A 23,003-nucleotide genomic window follows, 5' to 3' on the forward strand; every position below is an offset into this window, starting at 1 on the left:
GGATACCCACTCCTGGATGTATCCAAACCTGGGGCACTGGATGGACTTGTAAGCACCCACACCTTGAAGGCATCCGAACCCAATATACCTGGCTTATCTGGGGCACTGGGCACAAGGGGCCATGGCTGGGGGTCCCAGCACAACCAGGACACCTGGTAAGGGCACGGGAACACTGGGGTTGAGAAATCACCACAGGGGTCTGCCAGGTCCTGCTTCCCCAATTCTGCCCATGCCAGCAACATCGGCAGGCAGCAGGAGACACTCACTGTGCGTTTGCAGATGTGGCACAAAAGACGCAGCTCAAGGGCCTGGACTTGAACACCTCTGGGGAGGATAAGTGCAGCACAATTGATAATATAGAATCCCACAACGGTCTGAGTTGGAAGAGACCTTAAAGGTCATCTTGTTCTACCCCCTGCCATGGGCTGAGAGACTCCTTCCACTGTCTCAGGGTGCTCCAAGCCTCATCCAACCTGGCCTTGGGCACTGCCAGGGATCCAGGGACAGCCACAGCTTCTCTGGACACCCTGTGCCAGGGCCTCTCCACCCTCAGAGGGAAGACTTCCTTCCCAATATCCYATCCATCCCTGCCCTCTGGCAGTTTGAAGCCATTCCCTGTGTCCTGTCCCTCCATCCCTTGTCCCCAGTCCCTCTCCAGCTCTCCTGGAGCCCCTTTATGCCCTGCAAGGGGCTCTGAGCTCTCCCTGGATCCTTCTCTTCTCCAGGTGAGCATCCCCACGTCTCCCAGCCTGGCTCCAGAGCAGAAGGGTTCCAGACCTCAGAGCAGCTCCGTGGCTCCTCTGGACTTACTCCAGCAGCTCCACGTCCTCCTGATGTTGGGATCCCAGAGCTGGAGGCAGCACTGCAGGTAGGATCTGTCACAAAAGCAGAGTAGAGGGGAACAATCCTCTCCCTCAACCTGCTGCTCACCCTGCTGGGGATGAGCCCATGCTGTGTTTGGCTTTCTGGCAATGCCAGCCATGGGGAGCTTGCCCACTTCCACCCTGTCCATGTGGACCAGCACATGAGTGAACACACTTGCCCTCAGCTACTGTTTGCCCACACTTGTGATGCCAACAGCCTACTGGAATAGACCTGTTTGTGAGCCACAGCCCTGTGCTGCTCTTTGGAAGATGCCCAGCACAGCACTCAAGGAGCGACTGATTAAACTGGAAATGTGGTGGTCACAGAGGGATCTGCCAGGATCTACCAGGATGGGTGGGGAACTGAGCCCCTGACTGTATCTGCAAGAGGAGATTTTGGGACAGTGCTGATCATTTCTGCACTCTGGCCCACAGCAGTCAGGGAAAGCCAGTGGCCATCCAGCTTTGTTGGATTCACAGGAAGGAGCCACCAGGATCTGCTCTTCACTCCTGACAGTGGGAAGAACATTCCAAAAACAGCCAATTTTCAGTTCCAGGCATCTGATCCRCACCAAAGCCATGTGCTGTTGTGCTCCCATTGATATGCTGATATTTAATTCCTGAGTGCCTCCTCCAACACTCTGTGACTGCCTCCCCTTGGCCTCATCCCTGTGTTTACAGCATCAGAAGGAAACATATAATTTTGGCTCTGTGAAGTGCTGGCTCTCTCACGTGGCAGACAGCTGAATGCTGCCCACCCCTGCCGGGCACTGCGACCACGAGGAGCTCACTCGGCTTTGCAGAAGCTGCATTAGAATTTTTATAAATTATCCCTGAGATTGCATATGCCTGTTGCTGCTTTAGTGCAACAGAGAAGAGACAGGTGTTGTGAGGAGGGATTTCTTACGCTGGACACTCTCRGAGGGGTTCAGATGGGTTGAAAGAGGAGATTAAAAGAAAAGCAGCTGGGAAACGGACAGGGAAGGAAAAGAAAAAAGGAGGATGGAAGAGGAAATCTGTTAATTTGAAAGTCTAATTAAATTGAAATGGGCTCAGGTCCTGTTTTTTTTCATTCCCTATGAGAATTGCTGCTAAGGTCAAGCTTGTACTGCCCCATTTTCTGGCATTTTCTCCTTTTCATTTGCCATTATGGCACGTGGTATCCCAATGAAAGAGGAGCGGAGAGGTTTGATCCTGTGCTGTGCCGGGGAGATTCAATGTCTGCATGAACTCCCAAGGCCTTTTCCTTTCCTACATTATTTCCTATGACCCCAAGTCAGGGGGATGATCTTTTTTCCAGAGAGTGACTCAGCATCTGTTCACTTTCATCCATCCCTTCTCTCCACGGATTCATCCTTTCTTCATTTTCCCAGTTGCAAGCAGCCTTTCCTAGGAAGCATCTTCACGTTCTTGCTGCCCAAGTTACCAGATCACAGASAGCTGATTTKACAGCAGATGTGCTGAATGGTCATRGACTGGAAGGATTCTTGATTAAAAACAATGCTAAATGGGGCAAAGGCAAAAAGAGAAAATACCCTGTAGAGGGATAGCGCAGCAGATACAGATCAACACTGAAAAGGCCTCTGAATTCAGACAAAACCTGGATTTAAATCCATCCTGCATTTTGCTGGCAGGAGCTGTTTCATAATTTACCTTGATTCCAGTGTCCCACTTACCCAGGCAGCATTTCCAGTTGCTTTTCATATCCCCGGCCCTTCGCAAACAGAAACCGGGCGCGTTGTGCAACGCTTATGTAAGAGGTGCCAAAGGGACGCTGCCAAGGCTCTGCTCTTGCTCAGGTGCCACCAGGAACTCGCTGGGACTTGCYGCTGAGGGAAACACTGCCATCCACACGGGTTTTCCTTGGACAAGAGGCTGCCTGAGCCCTCAGGTGACATATCTGTTCTTGCAGTGGTTATCCAAGGTTTTGCGATGTGTTTGCTTCCTCCCCGCAGATTTCTGATCACTCCTGCCTTCTTGGGCTTTACTCTTCCACTGCTTCTGCTAAATTACATGGGAAAGTCAAAGCAATCTGGATGTCAAATGTGTCTGAAGAGCATTGCAAGGGGATGTTTTCCTGGTGGTTGCATTCCCTGGCAGGTATTGTTCATTGCTGTTTTAATTTTTATACCCTTAGTCTTGGGTTAAGAGGCCTCAATTCCTTGGAAATACCAAAAAGGGATAAAACAGAATCAGCTTTTCCCCTGGTCCTGAAGCTAAAACCTTCCTAACGTCTTTTTTTTTTTTTCCTTACTGCAATATTTTAAGTGAAGCAGATCTTTGTTGCTTAGGAAATCCTGCTATTCCTGCAGTTCCCATTTCTCACCCCGAATTGTGCTGTGACCGCCTACATTTACATGGGCTTTGCAGCCAAAGGAATTATCTTCRCTGCTTCTGTAAACACGATTGCACGCTAGGGCTGCAGCAGAGGYATTTCACTGTGGAGGAGACAGAATTCCAGCAGTTAATTAAATGACTTGTTTAATCAATCAGTGTGAAGGCTCTTCCTTCTGGAAGATGCTCTGTAAACTGAAGGAACTACTTAAGAATAAAAAAAACCCATGGAGATAAAGAACCATCAACCCAGGCCTGGTTTCACTTTGGCAGCTTTGCACCATCTGACTTCTTATTTCTCTTTATTAGGAAAAGGATCTTCCTCTAGAGTGTGGTCAGGCACTGAACAGGGAATGCTGCCAGAGCTCCAGGAGCATTTGGACACYGCTCTCAGGGGTGCAAGGGTGGGATTGTTGGGATGTCTTGTGCACAGCCAGGAGTTGAACTGGATGATCCTCAGATTATTCCATGATTATACAATTTAGAGGTCAGCAAGATCTCTCCTAAGCCAAACTTTGCATCCATTTCCGATACCAGTTTTAATTTGTTCCCTCTCTCCTGCACCGACAGGCAGATGGTCACTATTAAAAACATCCTTCCTCACCAGCCTCTTTTTTCGTTTGCAACGTGGCTTTAGTAAGCCCAAGCCAAAATCTGTGCGTGCCAAGTTTGTTTCTAGGATTTCCCCCTGAAGATACACCTCAGCCAGGAAAAAGCTTCCAGCTCCTCTTGGCAGAACCAACCCAATCCACCTGCCTGGATGATGAAGCAAGATGCTTGCAACATGCTCCAGCCAGGTTTGTGCACCTGGAAATGGGGGAAGTAGCCAGGTTTCCAGGCAATGCTCTGAATGCCCCTTTTTAATGCTTTTTTTTTTGTGGAATGGCTGCATTTTCCTGCGTCCCTACTGCTGTCTGGGTTCACCTCTGCCCTCCTGTGCGTGCACGTGGGAGGGAAGGGCATCCAGCTGGTTTCCTTCCTTTGAATGCAGACAGCACAATCAGCTGCAAAGTCCCCTGAGATGCATCTACGTAAACGGGGTGACACAAATATAATGTATAGCCACAGTGGCCCTCTTCCTTCCGTGACAAACAAATCCTTGCACTCTGAGCTGAGCTGTGTCTTGGTTAGTTCTCCTGCTCCTGAAAAAGCTTTGTGCTCCCTTTAGTGTTTTTTTTTCTCTTCCCAGAACATCTCAGCAGAGATCCTGGAGAGATCCTCAGTTTATGATGCTTTCCTGARCAAGTGAATTCCTAAAATTCCCAAGCTGGACATAAGAAACATTCAACAGGCCTGGATGTCTCCTTCTTGCCCTCAGCTGTGTTCTCTCCATCCATCTTGCCAAGACTTCGCCCTCTTTCCACCTTTTTTTTTTCCCCAAGTATTTTTTGTACTTGTCATCACATGCCCACATCTGCTGCCATCTCAATTGTCCCCAAAGGGCCATTCCAGCAGCGTGAAACACTCAGGATCCTACAAAACCTGCCCTATCCCTCTTATTCTAGATTCTGATAGCAGAGCAGGTGAAACAGCATTAACAGCACTGAAAGCTGCCAAAGTGATGCCAGGAAGCTTTAGGAGGTTCAGCATCCTGAACTGGACTCAGGTGGAAAGCTGCTCACAGAAAGCTCCCCTGCAGGCCCTTCACTTRTGGCCATGGGAGAAGCAACAGTGTGACCCATCAGAGAGGAAAACCAGCCTGAAAAACATAAACCACAAACTTAGGGGAAAAAAAAAAAAAAACCCCAAATCATAGGAAAGATGCTGCAGCAGTGTTGAATACCTTCCACGGGAGATTGTTAGACTGTGTGAAATTAAAGATATTTTAGCAGTTGGATAAAAACTGGGGATGAAGTGTTTTCGCATTGTGCTGCTGTTTCATACCTCAGTGTCCTATTTGCCAATGAACATGCATCCACAGGCACAGCACATTCCTCTGCTTTTAAAACCACCTTTATTGTCTTGTTCAGTTAGAAATTTCTACAGCTCTGCATCCACCGTTACCTGGTGAATCTTGGTGTCTCGTTAAAACAACCTTGGCTGTTCTTCCTCCTCAGACTACAACACAAACAGACCACATTCTCCAAACCCACRTAATGCCTTATGTAAAACCACTTAACATTCCTTTTAAGGCTGGGACCCATTCAGATGGAAGATGCTGCATAAAAGCACATTCCTAAACACGCTTGACCAGAAAAGCAGCGTGGTCTGGGCTGGAAAATGCAGTGGGAATCGGTGTGTGCTCAGGAGCACCAGCCTGACAGGGCACAGGGCCCGTGTCTTGCCCTGTAAACTTTGCACAATTCATTAGAATCATTAATTAAATCATTAAGGTTGGAAAAGCTCTCTAAGACCATCGAGCCCAGCACTGCCCTGATCACCACTGCCACATGTCCCCAAGTGCCACATGCACACTGCTTTTAAAACCCTGCAGGGATGGTGGCTCCACCASTGCCCTGGGCAAACAATTCCTGAAGAAATTTTCCCTAATATCCAACCCAAACCTCCCCTGACATAACTTGAGCCAGTTTCCTCCATTTTCCTGCATTTTCCTGATAATGAAATGGTAACAGTAAGACAGGCCCAGTGCTGCTTTTACCTATGTACACCTCCCAGTTGTGCTTCCAGCAAAGACTGAGATCCAGCTGGGAAAGGTGGATTAAAGCTCAGAACATGAGATGGGCTCTGAGAGCTCACTCTTCACCACTGGCAAGATGGGATGAGAAACTGCAACCTCCAGGTGGGAAGTGARACGTAACCCAGCAAGGAGCTTTTGCATTAAATTGCAGCCTCTCGGATCTGAGAGATGTTCTAGGAGGCCAAGTCTTAATGCACCATCTGCCACTGGAAAATGAAATGTCCTTTTTCCTGTGCTGTCATCCGATGGCTTGTCAGGAGCAGCGAGTCAGCAGAGTGAAAAGCAGCGTCCGACCCCTCAGCTGAGGAAGGGAAAAGAAAAAGGACACAAACAGCTCCCTATCGGGAGCACAGGAAGCTGATTTATGAGGGGAGAGGTAATTGCTTTGTTAAAAATCACTTGAGGAAATACAGCTCCCTAAAGGGTAAATAGTTTCTTATTTGTTGGGGGTTCAGGAAAACATAGGTATTTATGTTGGAAAGGACATACAGGATGTGGAAGGCTCGGAGAGGACGAGGGGAAATTAAATGGGAATCTCTTTAAGCGAGCAGCCCTGAGCTGCCCTGTTTCTGGAAAGAGGGGCAGGTTACGTTTTGCAGCGCTGTTTCAAACGAGCCCATAAATAAATCCCAATAAACCCAAAGGCCACTATGCAATTCCTGGGAGTCTGCACACATTTGCCTTCGAGTTTAACCTAAAGCACCACAGATCCTAAYGAGTTCTGCGATGGAGCCTGTGGTTTGAAGGAAAAGCTTGTGCAATCCACACCAGTTACAGGTACTATATGTGGGATTTCTAAATGTAAGGGTACGTTCAAAGCCCATCTAAACTGAGGATCAGTGCTTGGCTACGTTGCCATTTAGACTGTTAGACCTGCCTGGGCTGTGTGGCTGCCAAAGAAGCACAATCTGTTCTGAAATAACCAATCCTAGACACCAGAGACTCGTACATCTGGCATACATTTGATTTTTTTTTTTCCTACCTAACTTCTGCAGACGTATTTCCTGCGCTGAGTATGTGGTAGTTTTTACGCCTAGAAAATCACACCTCCTTTCAGGCCTTAATGATTCTCCTGTGCAGCAAGTGCTACTGTGAATTCCAGCATTCCTCTACTCCCTATCCCCACCTTTGGGCTTCTTAAATTGTTTGGCATTGATTTGAGAGMCCATAGCTGAGCTTTGTCCAGAATTTCAGCTGCTTCGCTGAAAATAATTGGGAAAGGCAGCTACAAATGCTTTCCACTTTACAGTTTCACAGCAGCTTTTTTTGACTTAGGGAGCCCAGGGACACAAGTCCCAACAAGTCTGAGGTAATTCTGGTGTGACTTTCATTGCAMTGGCTGCCCACAAAGCTAAATGCCACCGTACCTGATTAGCCCGTGAGAAGGATTACACGAGGTGGCTGCAAGGCTGCAATCCAGCTCAGTCCTACATCCTCCTTTTCTTCCTCCTCCTTTTCCTGCCCTTCTCGAGCCTCTCTGGGAGCATCTCAGCCTCTGGTGTGAAAGATAAAAAGCCTGGCCTGATGTTTGGTACAGGCATATGTATGGATATAAATAAATATATAGAATATATAGGTGGTGTAGCCGGGGGCTTTCTCCCTGCCTGAGACTAAGAGGTACAGGCTGAAAACCTTGCCTGTCCCCACACCTGTCCCTCCACGATGACGATCTCTTGGAGCGGGGTCAGAAGAGTCGCAAAGATGCTCCGAGGGCTGGAGCCAGGCTGGGAGAGCTGGGGGTGCTCACCTGGAGAGGAGAAAGTTCCAGGCCCTCAGAGCYCTTTCCAGGGCCTAAAGSGAAGAGCTGGAGAGGGACTGGGRACAAGGGATGGAGGGACAGGACACAGGGAATGGCTTCAAACTGCCAAAGGGCAGGGATGGATGGGATATTGGGAAGGAATTCCTGTCTGTGAGGRTGGGRAGGCCCCGGCACAGGGTGCCCAGAGAAGCTGTGGCTGCCCCTGGATCCCTGGMARTGYYSAARGCCAGGYTGGACGCGTCTCAAAGCAAGCTGGGATTGTTGMAGGGGTCCTTSCCCATGGCAGAAGGTTGGAACTGTACGAGTTCTAAGATCCTTCCAGCCTAAACCACTCTGGGATTCCCTGAGCCCCGGCCCCCGTGGCAGCCGCGGGGAACGCAGCGCCCGGTAACAGCCCCATGGCAGCGGTTGCCCGGAGCGGGGCCGGGCCGGGAAGGGAGCGGGCGGGGAGCGGGGCAGAGCCGGGAGCGGGGCCGGGCGGGGAGCGGGTAGCGGGGCCGGCGTTGGCCGCGCCGGGGCGCTGCGGCGGCGCGGAGGCGCTGCCGGCCCGTCCCGTCCCGAGCCGAGCGGAGCCGGCCCGGCTCGGCCGCGGAAGGAGCACGAGAAGGAGGAGGAGAAGCAGGAGGAGGAGGAAAAGGAGGAGGAAAAGGAGGCGGCGGCGCTCCCCCTCCCTCCGTCCCTCCCCGGCGGGACAAAGGGCTGCGGCGCGCAGGTAGGAGCCGGCCCGGCCTGGCCGCCCCGGCGGACGGGCCGCAGCGCCGGCGGCACCGCAGCTCCCTCCCCGCCCGGCCCCGCTCCCCGCCCGCCCCGGCGCTTCCTGGTTGCCCCGGGGAGCCCCGGGAGCCGCGGAGGGCGCGGCCGCCTTTGTCTGGGCCGGCCGGAGCCCCCCTAAGCCGCCGTTGCCGCCGCAGGAGCCATGGGCCGGGGGCCGCCGCGTTAGGAGCATCCCGGGGCCGGCGGGGACGCGGCGCTGGACATGGAGCCGGCGGCGCGATCCAGCGGGGATATCCTGAGGCGGAACCCCCAGCAGGACTACGAGCTGATCCAGCGGGTGGGGAGCGGCACCTACGGCGACGTGTACAAGGTGAGCGGCGGGGGGGCCGCCTCTGGCGAAGCTGGAGGATTCSCACTTGTGTGGAAAAGGATTGACTGTGAGGGTGGGGAGGCCCTGGCACAGGGTGCCCAGAGAAGCTGTGGGTGYCCCTGGATCCCTGGAAGTGYCCAAGGCCAGGCTGGATGGGGCTSRGAGCAACGTGGGACAGTGGAAGGTGTTCCTGCCCATAGCAGGGGTTTGACTCAGTGATCTTTAAGGTTTTTTCCAACCCAAACCATTGTGGGATTSTRYGCTTGCAGCACCAGACGAGGTTCTCTCTTACCATTGTCCTTGTCGGATGTTTGAATTGATGAATATCGCAGGCGATGCTTCCCACGTTACTGCCCAAGGAGGTAGAGGATATCTGTCTCTTGGCTGTACCTGTTTGCAGAACGCATCCAGTTAAAGCACCTGATTAAAAGGGTGCCACTTTATCCCCGAGGTTAATAATAGCCTGCAAAAGGCAGAAGCAGATTAAAGCTCTTCAGAAGCTGGAACGGTGCTGCAGCACGAGGTAGAGTTAGCTCAGCACATCCAAGTAGATGCTCTTGGAATGGTGCATACGAAAAGTGTCCCTGTCCGTGACAGGAGGTTGGAACTGGGTGATCTTTTAGGTCCCTTGCAAGCCAAGCCATTCTGGGATTCTGTAATTCCGTGTTGGTGCACAYATCAGCAGAACCACAGGCGTGGGGGACGGGAGGTGCAGGCTGTGGTGTGTTCTTCTCATATGAGCCCTGTCCTCAAACATCAGGGATGTTCCTCGTGCATCAGGGATGTTCCTCATTCTTCAGGGATGCTCAGCAGCTTTTAGGACAGGGTGGTTTATAAAGAAAGCCCTAAAGTTTTCAGCCTGTGCTTGGCAATGTGCGTGTTCAGCGGCATGGGGAGGGAGGGAGGCAGGCTGTGTGATGTTTTCCTTTGTAGTGCCGTTGAGTGTGTTTAAAATAGACCTGACACAGCCAAGCGTGCAAGGGAAGGTGTGTTACTGTGCCACATGAAAGGCAGCAGTAATTGCTCCTGCTGGGGGAGGGCTCTTTGCTAATGCTCAAATGGAAGTTTTATAGATGGATCCTGTTCCCACCACCCCTTTGAAATGGTTACTTATGACCTCGGGGAGTTATTTTCAAAAGTTTTCGTGGTGCATATTTACCTTCCTCTTTTTTTTTTCTTCTTCTACAGTGCTGTGCATAGCTCAGCCAACTTCTTTCCTAAGCATTCTAGCACTAAATCCCTTAAAAGAACATTTCAGCCGTCATAAATCTGGAACTCAGCATACCTTGAGGTGCTTTGTTTGTGTGTGCCTGCCCAATGCAGGGCAGCACGACAAGAAATAACCGGGCAGCACGACAAGAAATAACTAGTTGTGTTGCAGGGAAGTGTTTTTGTGTCATCTCTCTGTGGAAAAAGAAATATTCTGCTTCTCATTATCCTGGTAATTAGTGGAGAGCTGTGCTGACATGTCATCCAGCTTCCGGTTCCGGAGCTGGGTTGGATGCATGGCTCTGYTCCGTGCCATGTAAACACATCCATCCCCTTTAAACAAAAAAAACCACAACCCTCTCCCCCCCTCTCCTCTCTTTGGGTTATGAAAAATGCGCCTTCAACTCCTGAAATAGTTTCAGATAAGGAATAAACCCAAACGTTCTCCTAGCGCAGCCTGGCAAATTTAAATCAAAGTTTTTGGCAGCCGTTCTAGACGTTGTTATGAGTCTGAAACAAGTATAAAGTTAATGAGTTTAAAGTAGTTTGAGAGGCTGCATTTGTTTCTAGGTCATTGGTTTGCTCTTTGTTTTTGTAAAGGCCTGCAACAGGGAGGAACTCTATCAAGGGAATACTGAATCAGATGGCACTGCCTCTTATGACAAATATGTCCAGCAAACTTATTTTTTAAAGCCATTGATGTTATGATAATTTTAAAAGCAAGGTAAACATTTTTTAATTAGAAACACAAAAACATTGTACTTTAATTTTTCTTAGTCCCTGGTAACTCTCAGTGCAGGTGACACATCTTGTGCTTGCTGAGGGCTGTCGGAAATGTTTATAAAATGCATTTATTAGTGAATATCCAAGTGCTTTTATGTTGCAGAGCTCGGGCAAGATTTGCTAGAGAGTGCTCTTAAATTAAAATGGAATTTTCCCCTCTTCGAGTGGTTTCTCTGCTCCATCACTGATAATGAGTCACCAGWGTCTCCAGCACAGTTGTTTTTAGGATGTGCAAGCCAGGCAGCCTCTCTGACTGTGGGACTTCTGCCTCTTCCTCAGATGCTTTTTGGTGGTGGTGGTTAATGCTTCAAATTCTTCTTGGGGCATTTGGTAGCTTTTAGAGTAATTGGCTCTTTTTTGGATGGTGAAGGTGGAGGTTAAGCAAATATTTCTCTTCACTATTAGGTTACAGAAGAATATTTAAGGCTTTTCCAAAATTCTCCTGCCCGCTTTGCTTTTTATTACTACCATGCTTAACAGTTTTAAACAGAGATGTGTTTTCTCAGTATTTGTGGGTTCCATTTCTCTTGTCTGTCACRTGGCACACAATGGTTGATTGTAGGATTGCTGGTAAGTACTGGATTGTTGATGTTGTTTTAATATCTTTTTTTTTCCCCCAAAATGCATTTCAGGGCTGGGGAGAAACCATCTGTAAATAAACTCTTGTCTATTCACAGCCTGTGTAAATAGATCTGAGTTTAGCTCTAGCAGTCTTGGAAGTAATTTCCATTACAATCCTGACTTGTTAGTTGTCTCATCCGTGGTGGGAAAACTTTTTCTCTTTTTAACAGAGGATATTAATATTAAACCAGTTCTGATCCATTGGAATATTATCCCTCACAGCATTGCACCAAGATATCTTGAATTACTGACTTGTGAAAGAGGCTGTAATAACAAAGATGAGAACTGGAACTTTAATAATATGCTGACAGTATTTTTTTGTCCCCACTCCCTCTCTAATCTGGCTTTCCTGGAAAAGTTTGCCCATCATGGTCATAAACATGAAAGTCTCAAAGCAGTGTTTAAAAATGACATAAATTTGTTCTGTTTGCATTCTGAAATGCATCTATTTCGTGCTGAAATAGATGTTGTGTGTGTGTGTGTGGTTAATGAAGAAACACATATTTGACCAGGGTCTTAGAGCAGAAAATTAAAAAAAGCTGCTGGAGACTGTAAATAGATTTTAACCTCAGCACTAGGAAGTGGCTGGTCAGATCCCATCCCAGGTAAATTCCCAGTGTGGTTAGATGTTTTCCAGGATGGCTTTTCACACCAGCATGACCTGTGAGTGAACCTGCAGCTTTTCAGTAGGGCTTTGTAGTCCTAATTTGTTTAAGGCTGGGTTGATAACAAGGTCACACCATCAGCTGTATAAGCACATGTTTCTGCAGTCCGTGGTGTTTTCTGGAAGTATTTGGAAAAGTGTAAGACTGGCCTGTTTTGCTTAACTTGTGGAATTTGGTTGCATCAGAACATCCAGTCATTTGGTTGTGTGTAATTGTGTGGATCTCGGTGTCCTGAAAGGACTTTGGAAAACAAGAGTTGGATTTGGGGGATAATTTACTGCTGCTCTCCHTCCTGAGATTTCCTGTTTTATTGGGGTATTTATTAATGACTCTGAATAGGTTTATTGGAGAGGTTTAGGGGAAATGTTGCAGTGTTCAGGGCCAGGTTGGAGTGGGCTTGGAGCAACACAAAGTGTCCTGCCCATGGCAGGGGCGAGGAATGGGATGAGCTTTAAGGTCCTTTCCAACCCAAACCATTCCCAGGGATTTTGTGTTTTGGAATCCGAGTGCCCCAGAGTTGTAACTGATCTTTGGCTCTGCACAGGGGAACAAAGGGGTGGTTGATGTCCATGGATGTCAATCGGTCCTTGTTGAATGCTGTTGTTTGGCAGTGGAGCTGAGAGCCCRTGGATGTGCCGGGCCCAGCACCCTCGGGATGAATAGCAGGATCTCTGTCCTCCCCAGTGATCAAACATGACCTTGTGCAGCAATTCTAAAGCTGGCTTGTTTGGGGTTTTCCAAGCAGGATTGTGAGCAGTGCCACAGTGGCTTTCTTGAAAAGTAAGCACAGGGGACAAGGAATGCACCAAATTAATGGCAGAAGCTGCCTGTAAACAAGAGATGCATTTTTATTGAATATCATAAAAATTTCATTCATTTTTGAGTCACCTGCTCAGTCTCTCTTCTCCTGAGATTATTATCATTATTTTTTAATCTCCTGCACCAAATAAAGGCATTAACTTARAAGAAACCTGCATTGTTTTGCCACTGATGGCTGCTGGAAAACAGTGAGCAATGAAATTGGATTGTGGCACACAGAGACTCTTTGCTCAAGTGCAATTTAAAACAAACAACAAGATTTGTTTTACTTTATTTGTGTTCTCTTTTTTAAAAGGTTGCCGTAAAAATATGACTGATCAGTTTGAATCAGGCTCCAACCCTGCTTGTGTGGTCKCTGCCTTATTCTCTGAATTATAATTCCTGGTGTAGCCAAAGGCCGTTGAAAACTTGTATTTGATATTTAGAAAATAATTCTTAATGTCATTCTAATGTCTCAGATAATGAAAATTTATCAGTTAAAGTGTTCTACTGCTTAAGTCAACAGGTTGAGAATGGATATTAAAGCTTTTTTTTTTTTATACCAGAGTACAGTAATGGCTGAGACAGCTTTTAATCACATATTCCCAACTTTATACAAATACGTTTTGGCAGCTGCAGACCAATTGGATTGGCTATCCCTGACTCAGCACTTCTGTCCCCAGTGAATATACGTTGCTTCCCCATATAAATGACCGTAAAACATCTGTCACATGGGGGATTCCACTCTTCCTCTGCACATCAAAGCCTTCTGGTCAGCAGTGTTTGCTGTAGCCATGCCTGAGCTCCATGGACTCTTTTTTTCCATACGAAGGGTGTTTGGAATGGCATCAAACCAGTGCTCTTGAGTTTTTTCTTGTTACTGTGGAATTTCTCTTCTGGGAAATGCTTTTCTTTTAGGATGCAGTTAGTAGGATTTATATTTTGAGAACTAAGATGCTCAGTGGCTTTGTTGACACCCTCTGTGGCGACATTCAGGAGTGGAAGGTGAAACCCTTGCTTTTCCATTTGTAGTATTTGTAATAGTTTTTCTTATTAAGGATTTGGTCTTTGATGTGGAATGTTCCAAGCTGCTTGGCTTTAAATATTATATCCTGTCACTCATGTTTCTCTTTACCAGGAACTGTAGTGACAGGACAAGCAGTAATGGGTTCAAAGTGAAAGAAGGGACATTTAGGTTGAATATATGGAAGGAATTCCTGGCTGTGAGGGTGGCAAGGCCCTGGCACAGGGTGCCCAGAGAAGCTGTGGCTGCCCCTGGATCCCTGGAAATGTTCAAAGCCAGGCTGGATGGGGCTTGGAGCACCCTGGGATAGTGGAAGGTGTCCCTGCCCATAGTAAGGGGCTGGAATGGGGTGATATTTAAGGTCCCTTCCAATCCAAACCAATCTGGAGTTTTTTGTTTTCTGTTAATGGCAAATTCCATGGTGGGAGTGGTGTTTYCCCTGTGGTTATTTCTCCCTGTCTCTTCCTTTGAGGAGCAGGCAATCTCCCAGTTTTTAAAATAAGATCTGGTTTCTTTTCAACGTGATATATTCATTAAGAGGAAGCAAAAGTGAAGGTCACACACCACCCACCCCTCAACAGCAGAGAGGGAAGAGCAGATCAAAGATCAGGACATTTGCCTGCCAGCATCTCCTTCCTGTCTGTCTCCAGAAGATGCAACTGTCATTTTCATTGCCAACATTTGGATAACCTGGAAATCATCCAGGATTTCTGGGATGAGTGGCAGAGCCCCAGTTCTGTCGCAGAGGTGCGTGGTAGAAGCTCACACATCATCCCTGTCAGAGGGAGCAGCTCTTCCTGTCAGCAAGGCCGTGTTTGGCAGAGCATTCCGCTGACACCAGCAACTGTCCGTCCTCATTCCAGCTGGAAAAACAACCTTCCCTGCTACCTTTAGCTCTGTTTGGCACCTGCTGCCAGTTTTTAGCTGGGAGGGAGGAGGAGAGGCAGCATCAGCCCAAGGTGCTGTATCTCCATATTCATGAAGCTGTTGTGCAGCTCAAGGCAATCTCCGTGCCTTGTGCTTGAGATTGCCAAGGTTTTTCACAAGGATGTGGAGAGATAAGATAAAGGGTGATGGCTTCATGCTGACAGAGGGCAGGGTTAGATGGGATGTTGGGATTAAATTGTTCCCTGGGAAGGTGGGGAGGCCCTGGCACAGGGTGCCCAGAGAAGCTGTGGCTGCCCCTGGATCCCTGGAAGTGTCCAAGGCCMAGCTGGACAGGGYTTGGAGCACCCTGGGAGSGTTTGTTAAATTCYCTTCCAACCCAAACCCTTCTGGGATTCTGTGACTTTCTCAGMCTTTGCCATTTTTTACATTTTGGGAAGAAGTTAGAATAGTTCTTTCCCRGTTTCTGAAGGATTCCTGGCACTAAGAGCACTCAGCAAGGTCTGGTGGACACAGCAGCCTTTGATTTGGGGAGTTTTGCTGGTCCCAAGTCCATCCTGGATTTCCARTAAAAAATCACACACAGAAGCTGGATAAACCCTTCCTTCCTAGATTATTTGGACACAAATTTGTGAGTTTAACACAGAGAGGTTTCTGTTCTGCTCTTCAGCTTTCTAAATTCTTTCCCCCAAATGCTCGAGTAAWTCATTTTATCCAGCACAGTCAGTATTGTCAGCAAGGCCTTCCTCAGCTGCTGGAAAAGCCAAAGCTTTACCTTTTTCTATGATTGATGGAAAACATTGAGTGGAGAATCTGCAGCTTTGTCCTTTTCCAGTACTTTTSCCTAGTTCCTTATCCTGTGTCTTGCTCTTTGTGTTTCTGCTGATTTCTCCGCTCCTGCAGTCAAAAGATTATATAATTTTGGTCAGAAATATCCTCAGAACATTCCAGTCCTGGTGTCCAGAGATGCTAAATTTGCTGATCCTTCAAAATGGCATCTTTAATGCCAGATTTGATATCTTGGCATGCTGGAATTACTTCTCCCCCAAGTGTGTTTTTGTGTCTTCTGCAGGAATATAGTGTCTAGGAGGTTCATGTTTTCATAGAGATGGGGAAGATTTGGCTGGAGAAAGAATGTCTGAAAAAAGAAAGCTGAATGAACCATATTTTCAGCTCAGTGTGAAAAAGCTGGATTTGTAGCCTGTTTGAAACGTGATTTTTGAGACATTCCAGCAAGGCAAATGCTGTTTCTTTTTGGAGTGAAGAGGTTATTGCAGGGGGACTCTGTTGTTTTATTGATAAGAAATCATTCCTAAGGCGATTTTTTGAGAAAAAAAATCCTAAGGGATTTATTTAACTTTGTCTTGTGCAGCATTAAAGGCATAACTTCTTATATTTGAGAGGATAGTTCACCCCAAAAAGCTGTATTTGTGATGATCCACCCCAAAAAGCTGCATTTGTGATGAACCACCCCCAAAAAGCTGTATTTTTGTCCTGTTCTCAGCTGTGTRACTCTTTGCTGATCTTGAAGCAATAAAGAATTGTGTTATGTCTGCCTTAACTTGCTGTTTAATGTACAGACACGCAAGATCAGAGCTGAATTATAAACATTAGGCTCCCAAAGATGTTTGGGGGATTTAGTCATTAATCCCAAGGGAAGATAAGTGGGAAAGTCTCTTGTCCAGGCACAGAGATGTAAACATGGTAGGTAAAAAGAATAAAGGTGGGGTCATGCCATGTTTTATAGATATATTTTCTCTTGTTAAAATGAAAAGTATTAAAGTTTGATGGGTGCTCATTGCTTTCAGTGATGAACAACTTCAGGTATTTGAGTTTGATTTATGAGGGATTGAAAAGCAGCAGCTGAAATTTTGAAGCGTTTGGTGCACACTGAGTAAAGGGAGAGTATTTGATGTGTTCCTTGTAAATATTCACAGTCCCCAGAGCCAGACAGCCCCCAGGATGAGCAGTTTCTGATAAAACCATTTTGTTTTCTCAGGCATGTGTGTGATTAGATTTAAAGCACTGGTTGAGCTCTGATCCTCTGCTTCTTGGTTAAKTATGAAGAGGCAGGAATAACTTCTGGATTAACACTGAGCTTTCTAAACTTTGTCAAAGAATTCCTGTCCCCAGAGCCTTGTTTTTAAAATTGGCTCCCAGTATCAAACAGGATAAAGGGATCTCTGAGGATGAATAAGAACATGTTAATTTTTGGTTTCATGATCCATCAAGCAGCCGCCTGTTCAGGGCACACGAATGTGGATTTTTCTCCTTTTGCTCATTCCGTGGGCGTTGAGGTTTGTGTAAATCCTGCAGTGGGATGTCTTGAGTACAGACTGACTGTGCTGRCTGCAGGCAGCTCCAGGAGGGATGGAGGAGGAGGACAGGCTGTGGCTTTGCTCCATGATGTGAAATTCCCCATCCCTGAAAGCATTGGAGGCCAGCTTGGACAGAGTGATCCTTCAGATCCCTTCCAACCCAACCATYCCATGATTTTCTAAGCAGCTCTCCCCATGTGCTTTTTTCTCCCTAAAGCAGAGCTGAGGGATGTTTTTGGGAGCAGGGAAGGCTGTGCAGTCTCTACCACGATTTCCTCTGGCTCTCTGGAGCACATTCCTCAGTGGTGTCTGGCTCCGAAAACTCCATGGAAAATGCACACAGCTGCTGCAGGGACAGAATTCCATTTGTTGGGAGCAGWGGGAGAGCAGAGGGATGGGCCTTGAGAGCTCCCCAGGGAATTAAAAACCATCACAAAAACACATCCGAGAAAATACAATAAATATATAGAGACAAGAGGAATGAGGCAAGATGGAAAATGTTCTCAAGTGTATTAAAATTTTAAAATATTTCTTTAAAATTCCACCTAAATCATCAAGCCTAATTTACTGGATTATTCTAATTATGTGATAATACATTTAAAATTCCACCTAAATCATCAAGCCTAATTTACCAGAATATTCTAATTATGTGATAATACATTTAAAATTCCACCTAAATCATCAAACCTAATTTACCAGAATATTCTAATTCTGTGATAACACATTTTACTTGAGCAGTATGGTTTTGGTTCATCTTTCAAAGAAATTGAGGAAGTCACTGGCCAAGTGCYTGAAATCAGGTGACTGAAGTGAAACTGGTGCTCCATCACTGTAGATTAAATTGTAGAAAAAGGTGCTTATTTTCAAGTAACATCTTCAAAAGTGTTGTTTGAAGTGACATCATTTAATGAGTTAATCAGTTAAAATTAAGAAAATAATAATTTTTAAAAAAATCAGACCAGTTTCTTTCCTCTATTCTGGCTAAAAATAAAGTGTGAGAGGATGAGATAACTTGCACGATTTTCAGTTATCATCTGCAATGAAATGGCAGCATATTTCCTCTTTACTTCATCAGCATAAGTGCAAAACACATTTTATCTCTAACCTTTCTCCTGTACCAGCACATTTAGAACTTCAATTTTTCCACACAAAAAAACTTACTGAAATGTCATTTCTGTTTATTCCWACAGAATTCCGGGCTATGATTTTGAATTTTCTGCTGAATTAGAAATATTGCTGATCGCTATTTCAACCACCATAAAATAAAGGCTGGAAATAAATGTTGGGGTTTATTTTAGTAGAAACAGCTGTCCCTATCAGAAAGAAACATCAGATCTTACCCATCTCCCACCCCAGGAAGGTGACAATTGATATTGTCCAGATGCAACCCAAAGCTTAATTGTAGAACAGAAAAAGAATCTCCCATCTCCTATTTTTAGCTAATTTTCCTTGAACWTTTTTAATTAYACAACTTTTTTATTCATTCTTTCTKCTCTGRTCACTGGTTTATTTAACAATAACAATAATAACGAGCAAAACACTGGCCTGTTTTCTTCATCAGGACAAATTTATGGCTTGTTGCTTTTAATTTTGTAATTGTGAGTTCATCTCTGAGGAACTGAAATTTTAAGGAGGTCGTTACCGAGCAGCTTTGTTGGAGGTAGATTTTTCTACTTAAATCCACATTTTCCACCTGAATCTCTCTAGATTTTATCAGATAGATTATGATAAGGAAAAGGACACAATATGGATTTTTACCTTGGGTTTGGAGGACTTGATATAAGGATTTTGATCTCAGAATTCCAATTTTTTCCCTTTAAAAGTGTGGATTCCTCAGYTTTCCCTTTCTGAAAAGACTCATCTTATGTCAGGTCATGATTAGCAGTAAAAATACCTTTTTCTTTGGTAAAGAAGTAAAATGATGGTCTTAAAACCTTTAGTTCTTAATTTAAAAAATAACCAGTCCACAGCCTTTTCCTTTTTTTCCTTCAGAAATTTCTTTTCTCCCTGCCTGGAAAGCCAGATTTATTTTTTTAGTCAGTGAAAAGCAGACACATAGATATTTTCTTTCAAATATTTGGGTTGTCACGTCTCTTAGTTCTTTCATCTCTAAGGAATAAATAAATTCCCCTGCAGCTGATGAAATACATAATCTTTTAATGTTATTTGGGTTCGTACTCCACAATACWGTGTGGGTTTTTTTTCTGTGTCATGGTCTATGCATTCAACATAGGAATACAATAAAATTATTTTACATTATTCTCCATATCTTCKGGTGAATAAACCCTTTTAAAATCCATCTTGGTTCATAGTTTAATGTATTTGAAGGGGTTTTTTTTTCCCTCTTTCCCCTATTTTATACTCTGGCCTGTAAAGCTGTTGGGCATCTGTTCAWTTTTAAGTATATCAGCAGCTGCATGGGCAGCTTTGATTTTCATGATCTTATATTCCAAAATGTTTATTATTCCCCAGGAAAGTGAGCTATTTCCAGTAGCTTTTCAAACCAATGTAATGCACACAGTTGTAACTTGAAAAGGTTCTTTTCTGGTCTGGTTTTTGCTCCAGCTGAGTCAAAATGGGGACTTTTAAATTATTTTTTTTCTCCTGTGGTATTTGTTTGTGTCTTTTGTGCTGCATTAGTTGCTAAATAATACTTTTGTGGTCAGGGTCTGTTTCTAGCTGTAGCTTTTCAGTTTTACAAGGATGATGCCAAATATTTTGCAAAGGATGAGCTGCCAAGGGAATTTCATAGGAGAATTACCAACCTCTGCTTGGAATCGCATAGCTGACTTCTTTTGTTACATTTTCCCCCTAAATAAACGTTAAGATGTGCCTTAATCTTTGCTTTATTATTGTTATCCTGATTGCCACAAGTCTTTGGCCTTCAATAATTMTCACCAGGGATGAGAATTAAATGTTTTAGTGGCTGCTGAGACCTCCAGAACCTCTCTGTTTGTACAAATCCTCAGCCTGATTTTCTGGAGAATAAAGGGAGTTGGCCTCACGTCATTAATGAGCTGTTAATCCCTTATTGCTTGAGTTAATTGGCCTTGAGTAAGAAAGTGTCAGAAGGCTGTGAGTGAAAGGTGGGTTCTCCTCCTCCCAATTTTYCCAACCAGAGATAAACTGGAAATTTCACAATTGCCAGTAAAAGTAAATGCATTTAAGCCTAATTTGCATTATAGCYGTGGTCATGGATCTGGGATTCAGATTAAGGTGGAATTTATTTAAATCCTGTTCTGAGTTCTGTATATTCTGAGTTCTATCCTTTCAACAGGGGAAGCTGGAAATTCTGTAGATGTGGAAATAGGGAGGGACAGCTGGGAATTTTTCATCCTGCCTTGTGCTGAGCGATGAGGAGTGGCAGTATCCATCTGGAGAGCACCCACAAAATCAATATTTGTCCTTGCACAATATTCAGCTCAGAGATCCAAAGCGATGGCTCTGATGTGACTAAAGGTAAAAGTAGTAAAATTAGCATGGAAATCTTCCTTTTGGGTTTATCCCAAAAAATAGTGWCTGCTGGTTGGAAGAGATGATTCTCTTTCAGTGTCTTGAATCTATAAAGTCTCTGTTGGGGAAATAGTTTTTGAAAGCCTCTGTGCCTTTTATTATTGTGATCTTTTCCACTAGAATGGAGCCTGGTACTGCTGTCCATCTCCAAAAATCCAGCTGGAGGATTGCAGGGGGAACAATTTCCTCTGGTTCTTTCTGCTTCCTAAAAGAAAAACAGCCCTGAAAATTAGAAAATGGTGTTGAGGTGTCRTTTTCCAGCCAGATTCTGTACAGTGTGAGCACACCTCCAGTGAGGARTGGGGTATCCTGATGGGAGGAACAACTGGAGCATCATTCCATGAGGAAAAGTTGAGAGGTTTGGGGTGCGTCAGCCTGGAGAAGGGAATGTTCTGGGGTCACCTTATTTTGGCCTTTCAGGAGCTGAAGGAGCCAACAAGAAAGATGGAGAGAGACTTTGAGCAAGGGCCTGGAGTGACAGGATAATGGGGGAAAGGCTCCCCACTGCCACAGGGCAGGGTGAGATGGGATATTGGGGAGGAATTGTTCCCTGTGAGGCACTGGAACAGTTTTCCCTGATCCAGTTTCACTGGATCCCTGGCACTGGCCAAGGCCAGGTTGGATGGGGCTTGGAGCAGCCTGGGACAGTGGAAAGTGTCCCTGTTCATGGCAAGAGGGTGGCACTGAATGATCTCTAAGTCCCTCTCACCCCAAATCATTCTGAGATTTTGTGATTCTGGGATTTTGTGACAGTTATTTCTGTGTGGCACAAATCAGCCTATCCAGTGAGATCGGCATCAACATTTGCCAGAGTTGTCCTCTTTCTTTTGGGCTTTTTTTAAAATTTCTTCCTTTGTTCCTCTTACATTTTTAATCCATTTACAGACCTTCAGGAGTACAGGAGAATAATACATTCACCATCTATTACACAGATCCTTTCAGCACCAAACAGCACTTTTCCAGTCCAATACTCTTTTTAGGTTTTCTTGGGATGGGCTGTAGGGAATTTTTGGGTTTGCTTATTTTTTTGTTATACAAAAGAGGGATTAACCCCCCCAACCAAGAGCTGCACCTGTGTGGGGTTGGTACAGGCACCATCAAGGAGGCAGAATCCATGGAATGCCATTCCTGGAGTCTTCTCTGGGTGCTTTTAGGGTGTCCTGGGAGAGGAACCAACACTCCCTCTGCTCACCCCAGAACTGGAAAGCAGTAATGGGAACTGCTGGTTTTGGCTGCAGCCAAACTGGGGCTTGCACAGATGATTTTTCCTCTTGGTACCATCCTGACCCCAAGGTTTGGATGTGCTCTGAGCAGATCTGCCTTGGCTCTGGCMTCTGTGCTTGGGTTAACCTGCACATTTTCAAGGTATTTTTTTTCCTTAGAGCTTTTAGTTTGATTTCTTTTACAAAAATACTTTCCTTATGCACAGCACTGCAGTGTCCTCTTGTGAGGGATGGCAATTTTAGGCTCACACAGTGCAGATTTAATTCTTGCTGCTGTTAATTTTCTGAGTAGTTTTCTGGCTACATAATGACATTTTATTAATCCTTAGCTCTACAGTTGCGTTGTTAAACTCAGCTAGTAAAGAGATGAWGTTTGAGAACAGACATCTCCTTTCCAGTCACTAAGAGTATGTTACTGATATTTGTTTTTTCCAGCTCTAGTTACAAAATATTTTTTAAATTTGGCAGATTTATAAATCACAAGAATAAGCAAAATGGTATATATATATATATATAATATATGTGTATATAATTATAATAAACACTAGGAACATTTATTTAAACTTCTGCATTAGGACATCATTAAAATTCTGTTACAGTCCAGCAGGTCACCATCCACCATGAATTTCCCTTATTTTAGGGCAGCCCAGACATTTCTCAGGGTCACTTCAGTTGGGTGAGAGCTCTTAACAGTGATACATAYGGGAAGGTGAATTCAAGGCTCTATTTGATGATGCTGTGAAAAATGGAAAGAAAACCACAGCATAACAGGCATTTCCAAAACAGATAGAGCAGGTTCAGAGTTCCAAAGTGCAAGAGGTCAGAAAGTGGAAAGCAGAGGAGCTTCTGTTTCAGTCACAGGSCACGAGGTCAGGTACCTTTGGAAGGGATATTCAGTGACTGGGGACCAGAACGTCGTGGCCACTGGTGAGTGAAGCTTGGCAAGGACTGAATAAACTGGGCAAGGATGGCAGAGCTGCCACAGGAGCTGCAATTACAGTTTGATTAAATGAAGCCATGCTCGAACAAACAGCTCCTCTGCTGAATGGGGCTGTTGATGCAAGGCTGGAGATGAGGCAGTGGTGTTGAGAAAGGAGAGGATTTCACCCTGGAAATTGAAAATACTAATTTGGAGCCTGTGAGAGGGGTGTTGCTGCGTGAATATTCCCTTTCTCTTTTTGCTGTTTGGAGAAAGTGGCTGGAAAAGGACACTGAGCACAGATTGCAATGGCCAAGATTCCCCCATTTTTGACCATCTCACGTGGCTCAGTGCTGTGGACCCCCTG

General features: G+C 45.5%; 1 protein-coding gene across 1 annotated transcript in view; it reads left to right on the forward strand.

Moving 5' to 3' along the window:
• The first annotated feature begins 8,122 nt into the window (after positions 1–8,122).
• The window catches only part of MAP4K5 (mitogen-activated protein kinase kinase kinase kinase 5), a 54,666-nt gene continuing 39,785 nt past the window's right edge, over positions 8,123–23,003 (forward strand). Inside the window, exons 1-2 of the mRNA XM_057384010.1 lie at positions 8,123–8,306; positions 8,506–8,678. Coding sequence (XP_057239993.1) covers positions 8,571–8,678 — 108 coding nt within the window. The 5' untranslated portion in view covers positions 8,123–8,306; positions 8,506–8,570. The remainder of the gene's footprint in view (positions 8,307–8,505; positions 8,679–23,003) is intronic.

Source organism: Malurus melanocephalus, unplaced genomic scaffold (assembly GCF_030028575.1).
Source record: "Malurus melanocephalus ecotype Western Australia unplaced genomic scaffold, MMel_1.1 scaffold_675, whole genome shotgun sequence".
Classification (NCBI taxonomy): Eukaryota; Metazoa; Chordata; class Aves; order Passeriformes; family Maluridae; genus Malurus; species Malurus melanocephalus.